Raw genomic sequence first — 13,884 nt, forward strand, 5'->3', positions numbered from 1 at the left:
GGCGGGAGACCACCATACACATAGCTGTCAGGGGAACACTCGGAAGCCAGGGTATACTGAGGCTTTACTGAATCTCTATCTCCCCAACGCAATGGCATACGAAGACCGAGAAAGACACAACGCATCTTGCCACTTCCCTGTCTCTATATCACGAGGGAAGATCATCACGGCAGGGTCTAGCACAAGACCATTTTCTCATGTTCTATCTCTATGCATCTCTGATAATGTGATCAGTCTTTGAGCAACCTTCATCATGCTCAATACCCTTGACTGGACTACCAGCCAACGGTGCTGTTGCTACAACTGCACCTTTCCGATCTTCTTTCTCCCGACTTCTATCTTCCATTTCTCGCCAATCTCTCCCATCATACATATCCCATCTCACTCTCACTTACTAGACCTTACCATGGAGATGACCATGGACACGGATCAGTGGGAACAACCCGTGGAGATGTCTACTGCAGAAGAGTCTTACGGTGACGCGTCTGCCGCGGAGGCAGTCACCGTCAACGATGCCGGGCAGATCGGTACTTTTACTGTCTAATTATACAGTACGAGAGACTACCCGACAGCATAACTTGCCTGTCGATACTAAGAAGAAAGGGCAATGGATTCTGGAAGGCTTCAGTCCATGATGCTGGATACATTCTCGTGCATACATCGTTTCCCATAGGCCTCTTCAAATAAGCCTGTGTCACTCGTTCTTTGTTTGGAAAAGCATAAGATCCAACTATGTCATTATCGCCTCATGACTTGAGAAATGTGTCTTTGAGAAACCTCCCCGCTCAACGTCCAATTTCATCAAAGCCATCATGACATACCATCAGAATGCGCCAAAAGGTTGCTGGTTGCGACCAGAAAGAAAAGCCTTGACTTGAAGAGCTTGTAGTTGTACAAGGCTAGTCGTTACCGAAACAGACAAGGACTATCACGATACTCTGTGGAGGAACTGGTATTTGGTTCTGGTTCCAGGGCACATAAGTACTATGAAGTGCGTTTGTCGAATCAAATGAAGCTTTCTTCAACATCAATGATTCAACTACCGCTGACTTAGAGGTGGATATCTCCAGGAGCACATCCTGGCGTCAGCATGAATGGGTAGGGCTCAACGTTGCGGTTGGTTTCGATATGCGCGCTCCTTCAATCGGTGGTTCTATCTCGAGTTTTATTGTGTTTCTTGTTCATTTGATATAGTCAGGACGATACTCAATCCTGCGTCATGACTTCCATTCCAACTCAGAGGCTATGAGTCTGGAAACGCCACACTTCAGTTGGATGTGTCCCAACCAAGTTGGGCTTACGCGCGTCAATCTGTACCCAATGATGCTACAGATACTAATGAGAGAGATTGGGTCCGATCTGGCAAGTGATGCCGTATCCACTCCGTTGGATCTCGCAGACGTCTAAGAATAACTCCAAGAAACGAAACACCGAGGACAAAAACAGTGCCACGGTGAGAGATAAACGTCAAGTCAAGACAAGCGACGCTAGAAAGATCAGAAACGAGTCAAGTTACACAGAGCACGCTATTCGGGTATGAACGGAGATGCTCCAGGTTCAAGAACAGTCAGGCCTGCGTTCACTCAAGGCAAGACGTTGCGCAGCACATCCAACCAACAACACTGAACTCTTCTCATCCCAATATTCCTAGTTATTGTGCCAACAGCCATATCGGAGAAAAGAGATTTGTTTTCAACCTGCCATATCCTTCGTATCAATCGTCCACGTCATCCTCTCCAGTGCATACTGCATCTTGATCTGGACGGCGTCTGGCCTTGACGCATTCAGGCTGGTGGGGGAGTATATGATCTCCCTGAGACGGCGTCTTTCGATATCTACATCTTCGGGTGAACGAAGAAATCAGGACATACAGCCAGATATATGCTTGGAAGCTGGTTCGGCCAAGCAACTCAATGGAGCTGCTTTCACTCGTCCGACAAGAAAGGTACAGAACAGTGCGCTGGCTACTGTCAACGGGCGCCCTATCTGCTCTCCTGCCAGTGTTTTGTCTGTGCCGTCTCCTTTTATACCCTTGTTTGTCTGACTCCAAACGATACTGCTGGCTTCGTGAATCGCACATTATTAACCACCATCGAAGCTCGTCCTCACTGTTGCTTTTCCTCGACTGATATATCTCTGGTTGATGCTCCCTCATGCTAAGCTTGTCAGGGAACCTCGCAGTTGATCGAATGAGACATCATTTTACGAACTTTCCAACAAGCTGCGCAAGATTCTATTTCGTGGATATAGATACATACAGCGACAACGCGGAGACGCATTTCTCCAAGACATCCCGTTCATCACCCAAGGAGCGATCAGACGTGGGAGCATGCTAGCTTTCCAGGTGGCGGATAAGAAGACAGACAGTTCATAATCCACGTTCATGTATGCGGGGATTTGCAATCTTGGGAAATCGTCAGATGACATCGATCCAATTTTGACGCTGAAGACCACAATCATAGGCATTCGATGTCTGAAGATTTTCCAGCAACACACAAGAGGCACCGTACCCGAAAGTCTATACAGCTGGAAATGTTTCTTGGATGTGAGGAGATTACCAGAATGCACCGCTATGTATCGCTGATGGGAGTCATCCATATATATCATTTATGTCTGTCCGCCAAACAGTTCGTTAACAGTTGATACTGCTACATGCAAAGCCGTATTTGATGAGTCGAGGTACATGATGTCAGTCCCGACCAGCAGATGAAAGCGAAGCTGGCCAGATGCAACCGGTCGTACAGAAAACAGATGGAGATGGATGAATCCCATTTTCTCGTGACGCCAGACAAGAATGGCTAGAATGCTTCCAGTCTTGTGGAGGAAAGTTCCGACTGGCATAGGCGATCGGAATGTCGAGACTATGACAATCACAACCTACTTCATCAATCTGCCTACGCTAGTAAGAGTCGTTACCATATCCACGACTTCCACCATTACTCCAGAAGTATCATGGCCAGCTACTGGCAGTCATGGGCCAACTGGGTCATGAGCGAGTGGAGAAACTTCATATAATACTTGTCCTTGTCGACCTATGCAGCCTAGGAAACCTGCTACTGGTGGAAGCAGCTCTCAAATGGCGGTGAACTTCCAGTATGGGTGTGCTCTGTGACTTTTGGCCTTTCTTCTTACGCGTTATCATGCTTCATAGAAGATCCGGGCTTGCCGATGTTATACCCCGACATAATTGTTAATCGCCGAGCAAACACTTAGTCCATCATTGAAAAACGGCTTTTCCTGTGTGGATTGATGCTTTTCATTTCACTTGCAATGACAAACCTTGCGTCGGCTGGTCTTCACGGCACCCGCTTTTGTTCAGGGTGTGTAGTAATCGCTAACGGCCATGGATGGTGTCTTGGCTATCAGATATTCTACTTTCGACAACCGCTTCGAATAGATTCATCTCCCCATATTAGTTTTGTTTATCCTACCGATTGAGCAAGGTATTATGGAACCAAAATCAGCGTGGTCAAAGGCTGGACATGGGAAGATCCAGCGGTTCAGAGTGCTGTGTTGCCCGATTTCAGGAATTGATCTTGAAACCCGTCGAACAAACGTTTCCGAAGAAGCGTGGTGAGACAACGGCTTCGGTCTTATACTTTGTTGATCTCAACTGCGATTGACCCAGTATACCATCCGCCCATGAGGATGTTCGATGAGGCTGCCCAGGCTTCAATGCCGCCAAGTGATCATGTTGAGAAAAGTACACTTTCTTCAAGAGTTCAACGTGACTGGGGTGGTTCACATCATCCTCACGGGGCAAACAGACTGCCAAGCAAGATTGTGGGAGGATCTCGAAAAGACCTTGCATTGTCCTCGAACATTAAGGGAAGATTGAAGCTACCGCAGACTTGAACGCCCCCTTGCAATTGAAAGCATATATGGCATCCTTATATCGTTCTTCAGCCATTGCATACTGCATAAACGCTTGAGCATCTTTGTTCTGGTTGGACGTTTACTTTCTGGGGAATTTCAGGACATTATACTCGTTCTGGTCCAACTACACGTTATGCAATTGCACGCGTTCAGTCTTCGCACTATATTCCAAGCAGCTTTAAGAAGAAGGATCTTTTCAAATTGCACCATGAGAGGTTACCAGTTCCTCGGGCCAAGTTCATGAAGATATCACTATAGAACGATGACCTCCAAATCGCTAAGGTCCCCGAGATCAGACCTGAGGTTGATGACATAGGATGGATAAAGTCTCTTGCGCAAAGGATCGGGATGTTTGACACAGGTTTGATCGGCTATCACAACAATTCCAAAGCTGAACTAGGGGGCAAAGCACCCGACATATTTGACGCTTTCGACGGTGGCATTGTCATTTGCTCTGCGTACTACGCTTGAATAACGGGATGAACATCAGCTGGTGTCTGACCTCATGGAGCGTTAGCTGCAGATTTACAATGAACCAAGGCTTATGAGGTCTTTCTCAGTCATCTGGTGGTTCATCTTAACTGCGCTTATTGATTTTTGTTTACTTTTCTTACCAGCAAAGGAACGATAGAGATATCCTTCCTTAATGATGGGCCTAGAGAAGAGAGAATACAGGGCATTGCATACGACTGAAGTTCCAGCTCGTACGGTGTCGTCGCGCTTATGGTATGCTAAGCACCTCGATCTTCATGATCAAACGAGAATATTACATGGGCTGATATACAAACACTAGTTGCTCACCAACCTTCGAAATTGATGTCATGTTCACATCGATTTGACACAATTGATACTCTATATGACAGAGCCTATATAGAAAATGCCTTACCTATCCATCCGGTCATTCTAGTCTCGTCCATATAAGACTTGCTTGCTTGTCGACACAGCACATACGGTGCGCGATTACCGGTTGAACAACCTGCATTAGGAGTTTACATACTACGCCGTTCATGAGCCTGATTTCTTCAAAAATAACGAGGGGATGTTCAGAACCTTCTTGTTCTGTATATACCCTGCACTTTACATTTATTTTGTGGTTTCTCGAAGAACCGCCGAGGCACGATGTCCTCGTCTAAACGCTTTGAATAGAAATTTGCTCTGAAGCAGTGGATTTCGACTCCGACCAGACTGTTCTCTCGTCGCCCTGAACCATTCGGAGTTGTCGCTACAATAACTAGATCGGCGACTTCATATTATCGCCGAATCAACTTCTTCGACTGCTTGTCTTTGTAGGCGGATCTCCTCGTGGCGTGATACCTCATAATGGCATATGCTTTCAACGCGGAACTGATTTGGAAATGCCACGAACAAGGCGGCGAACTGCATTAGCGCTGCTCTGGGCTACTTTTGGCGGTTCTGGCAAGACGGTTTCAGAGGCAGAAAGTCTGGGAAGAACACGCACAACCTTTTGGTTCTTGTCTACCAGAAACCCTGTCCGTCGTTTCTCTTAGACGCCTTCATTTCTGACTATGAAGAACTCTGTATTGGTCTTTCGCCAAAGTTGCACTACCAATGCTTCTCATATTCTGAGCTTAGAGCCGCTCTGTGGCGTGCAGAGATGAATGCCCAAGTCTCATCCGTCGAAGAATCGTCGTCTCTACATGGAGTAATGGACTTTTATACCGATGACTTTGATGTCGCATGGGTGCGTTTTTTTTTCCCCTTTCTGTTGACGGTTATTGGCTCCAGATACCAAGTCTCTCTTCTGCGTGCAGCGGTAGAGCGAAATAATCAGTGAATTCATGCAGAGCTTCTACCGGAATCTTCATCGCCTCATTGCAACTACCCCGAGGCTGTCGATGAGCATGGTGGCGTGGACGCAAAACAGACTTTTTCATCCAGCTCATAGATTCCGACATGATCAAGCTTCAAGGCCATGAAGTAACAAAAAACTCTCTTGAAAAATTTTCGGCTTGTATGCCGGCTTTTGCATGCCCAAAGACAAAGACGGCTGGGATTGAGTTCTGAAAATCGTCAAGATGACCTGGTTGGGCAATGCATATCGCCCAGACGTGAGTCAGTCCGTCCATTCTATGGCCACGACTCACTCGTCCGGTTGTACCTTGGTATCTGCCTGAAGGGCACTGGGTCTAAGGAATTGGCTCAGACTGATCGAAGCACCAGCTAAGCTAGGAGCAACGGGCCAACGACGTCATTTACCTTGCAACCATAGCACCATTCTATGGTGTGGTTGATGGAGAGTGAGATTATATAAGAAACTATTGATTGATTACAGGGCTGTTGCATCGGTAAAGACTGCATCTCAAAACAAACCCATCGCAAGTCGGCTGAAAAGACAGGGCATGAGGTATCCACACATTCCTCATTGTAATACCGCAAATCATGGGGCAATGGGCTAAAGAGTCACCTACTTACACTTTGGAAACAATCGCAGCAGAGCCGATCTATGTTTCGACCTAGTCAGCAACTTGGTGTGTTATGGACACAAAGTATTTCCTGCTTCAAACCCGCTACTAGTGTCGTGTGGTCTTACTACCGCATCCCGACACAATGGAACTGACCTAGGGTGTCAAGAACCCATGGAGCGATCATGTTCACAGCATCACACCCATGAAGTTCCAATCAACACTGCCAGATATTACGAGCTGTTTCCCTTACCCTGGAGTATACATATCGGCATACTTGTTTCGCTGGGCTGTACTTGATGAAGCACCATTGCTCTCTCTTCGTGGAGACTGTTAGAAGATCCTCAACCATCCATTTTTGCTCGTTTTCTCTGCTCCCAGGGTCTCTTCTACTCATCCCTTTCATCTGCTTGCCTCATGCCTGCAATTGCCGTCCTCTAGCGACTTTTCCGGCATGAGCCACTGCCTTAGAGCGCTCTTCTTCCTTATCAAATGGGTGGAACACGTCCTCGTGCAGCATATCTAGGCACAGTCGCAGCATTACTTCCCGGTAGATAAGCGATCTGAGGGGTCGAGTATTGTCACTACATGGTCGGTCCCAGTCATCCAGCAGGATGCTGTTCATTTGCGAGTACTGCTTCCGGAGTACCACATTCTCTTGGTCTATCGCCCCGATCTCGAAGGTTCAACGCATTAGCGTTTCTTCGATGCATCGGCACTAAACTGCTGTTGCCGACGTCGAACCCAAATTCGACATCTACTCTCCATTCTTCGTGGTTCTCCTTATGTACATGTCACCTTCTGCTCCAAAGGATATGAGGAGCAGCTCCACATACCCACAACAATATGATCAAGACCCACATTGACAGGAACATCAACGCAAATGTCATGTCTTCATACCGTCACCGCCGTTTTCTTCAATGACAGACGAAACTTTGAAGGTTATTTAGAATTGCTGCTTTCTTCAAACCAAGATTCGCACGGACCATCATGGCCTGTCAATACTGCAACAAAACAGAAGCATTCAGTGACCAGGATGGGCCAGGATAGTTCTCATATGTTCCCTGATAGGACAGTCATCTTCGGCCGCTGGAAATGGGAAACAAAATCACAGATAATATATTTTCGAGCCCAAAGCTGTTCCAATGAAAGCTAAAGGTGCTCATCTGTGATTGGGCGGTTCAGGCTTCATGAAATCGAGAAATCCTACTCGCGAAACATATTCCACTATATCTAACAAGAATTGAAACTGACAATCAACCCCGTATGCAAGACAAGTCTTAGGGCCAAGACAATATGGCTGAAAGTGATGGCTAAGACCTTTCATCATCGTTGCGTGGAGGTTACTGGCATAATGTTCTCATGAGTGGGACTGTCAACTCAAATAAAACTCGATCGTTCGGTTGGGGGTTTCTTCACTTAGAATGCTGAGCATGCTGCCCATTCTTCGCGACCAAGTTAACGTTGAATAAGAGGAACTGACTGGGTGCACGCATTTTCCAGGCGGGGAGGTATGCATCAACAAGCACTGAGAAGCCCGACTTGGCTACGCCATCATATATTCTCTATATGGAGATACCATCGCCTTTTCAACGGCTCCTACTCGAGATGATACATATTGACAAGCCTCGAATGGTTCAAGCAAGCCGCGAACTAATGCCGGCAATTGAGACACGTCTGTATATTGTCGAACTCCGCCAGCTGGGTCCGGTGGCTGTTTCGATGCCCATAAACATTCTCTTCATGCAGTCTCCACCCCGTTCTTGTTCCGGCGTCTGCAGAATAACGGCACATTCAGGGGGATGTCGGTTTTCCAGTACCGGATGGGAAGGCAGCTCGGCGACCTGATCCGTCCTTCTTTCTACAACCTAAAATGGGCAATTTCTTTTGGAAGTTCGCAACCGGGGATGGCCAAACCATCGCTGAAGCCACCATACTATCGAGAACTGCTTACACCGATCGCAAAGCTAGACTCGATCTCTCTAAGAAGACATCAGTCGAGAGCTGGAAAGCAATCTGCAAGACAGAGGTGCAACGCCTTCTATACTACCGCAGCAGGAAGCAATCATCAGCATGCAGTACCGATCTTGCTCATGTTGGTGGGACGTATCACTGTTCGATTAAGAATATATCTCTTTCTCCTTCAGTCTTACGACTAGACTTTCTATCATTGAGTTCGTCATCGTGCTTCAGATACGTGAGACTGACCCCTCCTCGTTCAGCTGAGTTACTACACTATGTTCAATACTCTCCCATACAAGGCGACATGGAAGCAGTGACTGGAGATACATAAGATGCTAGTCATGCATCCTCGATCAGAACAGCCATGCACCCCGGTGTAAACTATTTCTAGTCATACGAATGCTGAGAACGAGCAGTAGGTGCTCTTAACAGTACCTACTATCGGCCAAATGAATTTGTATGGGAAGCTTATACACCAGCAGATGAACAGCCGATCAACAGCACAGCAGAAAGCAACGAAACTTATAATATAGGTGACAAGTCAGCCAGTACACCTGGTCTGCTTCCGTTGTCTCTCGCCACTCGGATACGCCGGTTCTATGGAGCCCGGCCCTGGCACAGCTAGTACGTCGAATTACTATGATACACAGGCACTCGATGGTCACGCCTTGCTCTCTGGTCATTGTCTGCAAAACAGTATACAAATTTCTGGAAGGACATATGGTTCAAGACATGTGGCCTGATAGGCGCCATATCGGAGATTGATAGCCCGGCTCAATCACAATTTAATTGGTAGCTGTCAGTGAGCTCAAAGATCTGACTTCTACGCACCCAGCAATTACGTTGAACTCAACGACTTGCTACATCACGAGTCGAGATGAAAACAATGCAGTGTCATACGATGGAGGAGACAATCCTGCGCAGAGTACTCAGCCAGCGAGCTACGCTGTGGCCGTGCGAAATTCTCTCCAAACGGGCTGGGTATTCCGAGAGATCTATTGTCAGGAACTTGGGAATGTTTTCGTCCTTTCCCTTACCATGTTATATATTCTCCTCAAAAAGTGCCAATATTTGAGCGTTTTACGGCTTTCACATCTACTAATTGACACAAAACCTCGAAAGTGACTGCGAAGCCGGTGATAAGTCTGACGAGCTCATTCGGCCGACGGTACAAGCCTGCAGCATCTAGATGCCAAAGGAAATGGGCTGGATGCTGTGGAATACCAGTGGCAAAATAGACAAAAGGACCCAGGAATAACAGATCCAGACCATCGCAGTATGAAAGGAATGTACTACGGAAAAGTGCTTCGCTGGCAGCTGGTTGCTGTCGAGATCCTTCTGCGGTGCCTCATGCTGGGCATCATGTTAGCTGTCTATCAATACAGGACAGACTCAGGAAACGGTCTTTTGCTCCTTCATATGAAGATGAATGGTTGATTATTTGTAGCGGATGCTGTTGAGGATCTGATGCTCGAATCAATACTCATCATGCTCAGCCCTGAAAACTCAAGGACAGAATACGACCAACGGACTTGGGTCTGTTATAATGCCCAATCAATCAACATCAACGCCATATTTCAACCTCAAACGTCACTCGCTGGCGCTGGTGACCTTCAGATCATAAAGACATGCGCAGAGGCTCTGGGATTGTCCGGGTGTCTTGACTTCCTTGATCTGAGGTCCATAATGGCCCGTGATGAAAGAGAAATGGGTTCAGAGGTGGCTTGGACAGTGTGGCAGCCCAAAGCTGGGGTTGGTCTACTGGGAGTGTTACTACCCTACGTTGCAACGGGGGGTCGAGTTCTTATGGGCTGGGTGGGTGTCTTTGCCCCCTACGGATTTTCTATTAGAACGGCTCGAAAAGCAACAACTGACGGTGGAAGAGATTTGATGTCTCTATTTACTACTAGTACTACCAGTTATTCCAGACACTACTGGTGGTGCTATTTACTTATGTACAAAGACTGAAGCGACTACTACTACTAGTAGATATATATTCACAACCTGTATACCTAAATCGAGATCATACTCCCATGCGAAGTACCAAACAATTATCCCATCCCATCAACACATACATTATAAACCTATAAACAATAGAAAATAAAGCTCCGCTCTAGGATGAACAGTAAATAAATAAATAACACCCACAAAGAGACACAAAAGGCAACTGAACCATGACATGACCTCACCTACCCTATGCCCCACCCACACCAACACCACCATCCACCAAAACCAAACTGTAACCGTAACCGTCCCCACTCGAACCACACCACAAACCACCTCCAGTCAAATATTATCTGCTCCGAACCACAAATTTCCAACCAAGTCCGATGTGGTGTAATGGCTAACATCGCTGTCTCTCACACAGCAGCTCGGGGTTCGATTCCCCGCATCGGAGATACTTTTTTCATTCATACCCTTTCATTCTTTTTGTATACTTTGTTTGTGATTTGCTTTTGGTTGATCGTTGCTGTTTCATGTTTTATTTTGTTTCTTTTTCTTGGGTGAGGATGGGTTTCAGCCTTACTTGTATGTACTATGTATACTGCTAGGCTGTTTTGGGATAGCTTTCATACTGTGTTCAACTATCTGCTACATTTGATTGACTAGGGGATTACGTAGGTAAGTAAGGATGGGAAGAGAGAACGCAATCAATGCATGATGATATTCATACAACCATAACGCCATTAAGCCATATAATAATGAAAGAAGTAATAATGTACTCCGATAATCGAATCCCAGCTCGATTCACAACAACCTTCCATCACATATCCACATCCATCCATCCACTAATTCTTCATCCACAATCAAGCACTTCCACTTCTCTTCAACCCCTCCTCCACCTCACTCAACAACCCCAAAAGCTCCTTCCCACCCTCACTAACCCTCCCCTCAATCTCCAACCCCTTCTCAACCATCCCCTTGGCCTCCTCCCACCTCCCCATCTCCACCAAACACTTCCCACCCCTCCACCAAGCCTTCACATTCGCCACAGGCTTACTCTCAACACTACATCTCGCATCGACCAGCCCCTCCGGCCACGCGCGCTGGCTCATCCACGCCTGCGCCCGATTCGCATACAACCCCGCCAACTCGTCCCTCGCCAGCGTGACAGGTTCCCAGCCGGGCCGGCCCAGCGCCATGTCAATGGCGTATGTGTAGAGGCGGACCGCCTCGGCGTGGTTCGACTTGCGGTATGCGGTGTTGGCGCTGTCGCGGAGCTTGGTGATTTGGGCGCTGCGCTTGGGGTTGATGGGGAGTGGCGGAGGGGGGATGTTAGGCGGGTCGAGGGAGATGAGCGAGCGGTGCAGGGCGTTGAGGTCTGTGAGTTCGGCGGTTATTGTGGCGGTGGATGTGGGGAGCGTGGTGGTGTTGGTGGTGTTGAGGGAGATGGATTTGCTGGTTGGGTCCAGGTGGAGGGGGTATTCGGTGAAGAGGTCGACGGAGGCCATTTTGTGTAACCTTTCTTTCTAAGCTGTATGTGTGGGTGTGTAGAGTTATGGGTGGTGGGTATCGTTGGTATCGTGTTGTGGTTGTGCGAAGATCTTGTATAGCTAGATACTATCTATCTAGATAGGTATCGTGTGTAGTTTCAGATTTCGGTGTGACCCAGAATATGGTCTGTGCGGCGGTTGTTAGTGGTTTCAATTATATTGGGAGGGTTCATTGACTCACGTTCAGATATGAGTATTAATAGGGAACACGCGGGAACGACCTGTTGGATTGATTGATCGAAGAACAGGCATATGGGAGATGACAGAACTGTAGGAAGAAGCAAGCTGGACGCAAGTTGTCCAGTCCTGCGATAAGTCTGGGGCGGTGGCAGAATTGCCGGCATAATGGTTTGTGGCGGTCAGTCACCGGGTAATAATTTTGCAGATTGCATCGTTATCGCATTCTTGACTTTGATGAGATATGTATTTGTCTCTTTAACTGCTTGGCTAGTTGCACGAGCTTAGTTTTAGCTAAGATCTATAAGCCTAATCCACCTTTTATGTGACAATCTGTACGCGCTATACTCAGAAATTGATGCTATCGTTCGGAGTTCAATGTATACCTTCTATATTGGCTATCTTTTCTCATCGCTCGTCATAAGAGAATTCAGGGCTACCTGAAGTATTCGAGGCAAGGTGGCCGAGTGGTTATGGCGCTGGTTTTAGGTTTCCAAAACACCAGTTCGAAAGAGCGTGGGTTCGAATCCCATCCTTGTCACTTAACTTTTTGCTTTTTTACTATTTGCTGTCTGGTTTTTGTAGACATACACTTCGTTCGCTACTTTGCTCAAAATTCAGTCAAAAGTATGAAATCGCATAGCAGGCTGGTCTCCGTACACTTTCATCGCAAGTTTCGGTGGTAAAGTGAGAAGTGAGGTAGCGTACAGGGCTCCGTGCTCCGCTTTCAACTCTTCTCAAGATATCACATGACACATCACGGCTATTGAGAATCAATGCATCAATGGCTCTGACTATTTAGCAATAGGCTCATTCAAAGTCAAAAAATTGCCAATAAACCAATTGCATTTTCTGGATGTAGTCGCTACTAAGTCAATCTTGTACTTAGTGCACTAGAAGCACCCGAAACCCACATCAACATCTAAGCTACTATATCCATCGTAGCAACTCCTCTATGTCTACCGTCCTATACTTCATCATCTCCAGACTTGTTCTGTGTTGGCCTAGAGTACATTGAGCGCACCCACCTACGCCCGTCTTGACGGACATCACCCTAATCCCCAGAGGGTTGACGTCCGGGACTGGAAACGAGATCCTCGCGGCCTTCCACTTGTAGTAGAGTGTCACAATGAAGGCCTCATGACCGGGAGAGTATATTGAAATTAACATACGGATTAGGGGGGACGTCCACCAGCTTTGAAATTCCGGACGGCCGGTCGGTCCGTGAGGGGATTGGGAGATATCGAGCGCGAATACGGAAGAAAGGAAGGTAAGTGGACGCTAGAGAGTATCATCAGCTTTTAATTGAGGGAGGAGCATGGGGCTCAGGTAGCACTCACAGATATAATGGTCACAATGGTGAAGACCATCGTAGTATAGCCCTGTTGTCGCCGAATGCATCGTCCTGGTTTGCAATGTACTTCTCCTTGAGGTCCAGAAACAAGTTGGTCTTCATTTCATGTTAGTTCTTCTTTTCTTCGAATTGAATTAGGGAGGGACGCACCGAATTTTGAGCGGACTTTGCCTCCTCTGTCATACTTTTAAGTTCTGATCGTACTATACTTGGTTCATGAGGGTGTAGATAGTTACGTGAACTGGTAAGAGGCTATCTTATTTTCAGTACGAAATGCCGATTTGCACACGTAGAAAAGTTGAATGTTCTTTAGGAATTGAAAACTCATCACAGACTTCTTTAGCCTTCTAGAGAGGGTCAGACTCCATGTCAACAGGCGATCTTGTATTTTTCTAAATTTGCTTCATGTTGACAGCATCCATTCATCCTTTGGATACTTTGGCTTTATCATCAATCTGAAAACCCCAACCCTTGACCATTCCTAGGCTGTTCAATAAGCTAAGCGCTCATACTGACCACATCACAACAAGTGAGTTCTTGAGTGGTTGAGGGGGCTAATTTAGACTCGTCTCCGTTCTACACATCAGGTTTTGGCATT

At 46.9% G+C, this 13,884-nt stretch overlaps 1 protein-coding gene and 2 non-coding genes across 3 annotated transcripts; 2 read left to right on the forward strand and 1 right to left on the reverse strand.

Moving 5' to 3' along the window:
- Window positions 1–10,587: 10,587 nt before the first annotated feature.
- AtWU_t248 lies at window positions 10,588–10,659 on the forward strand. Its single transcript has one exon. It is a non-coding gene; the product is annotated as a tRNA-Glu (tRNA).
- A 409-nt stretch (window positions 10,660–11,068) lies between these two features.
- Window positions 11,069–11,713, reverse strand: AtWU_10124 (uncharacterized protein; the record flags this gene model as incomplete). The annotated part of the gene is made up of 1 exon (XM_035505229.1): window positions 11,069–11,713. The coding sequence occupies one exon, from the start codon at window positions 11,711–11,713 to the stop codon at window positions 11,069–11,071; it is 645 nt and encodes a 214-aa protein (XP_035361122.1).
- Window positions 11,714–12,385: 672 nt separating this feature from the next.
- AtWU_t249 lies at window positions 12,386–12,473 on the forward strand. Its single transcript is given in 2 exon segments — window positions 12,386–12,422; window positions 12,432–12,473. It is a non-coding gene; the product is annotated as a tRNA-Leu (tRNA).
- Window positions 12,474–13,884: the final 1,411 nt, after the last annotated feature.

The sequence above is a fragment of the Aspergillus tubingensis genome (assembly GCF_013340325.1).
Source record: "Aspergillus tubingensis WU-2223L DNA, scaffold_12, whole genome shotgun sequence".
In the NCBI taxonomy this organism is placed as follows: Eukaryota; Fungi; Ascomycota; class Eurotiomycetes; order Eurotiales; family Aspergillaceae; genus Aspergillus; species Aspergillus tubingensis.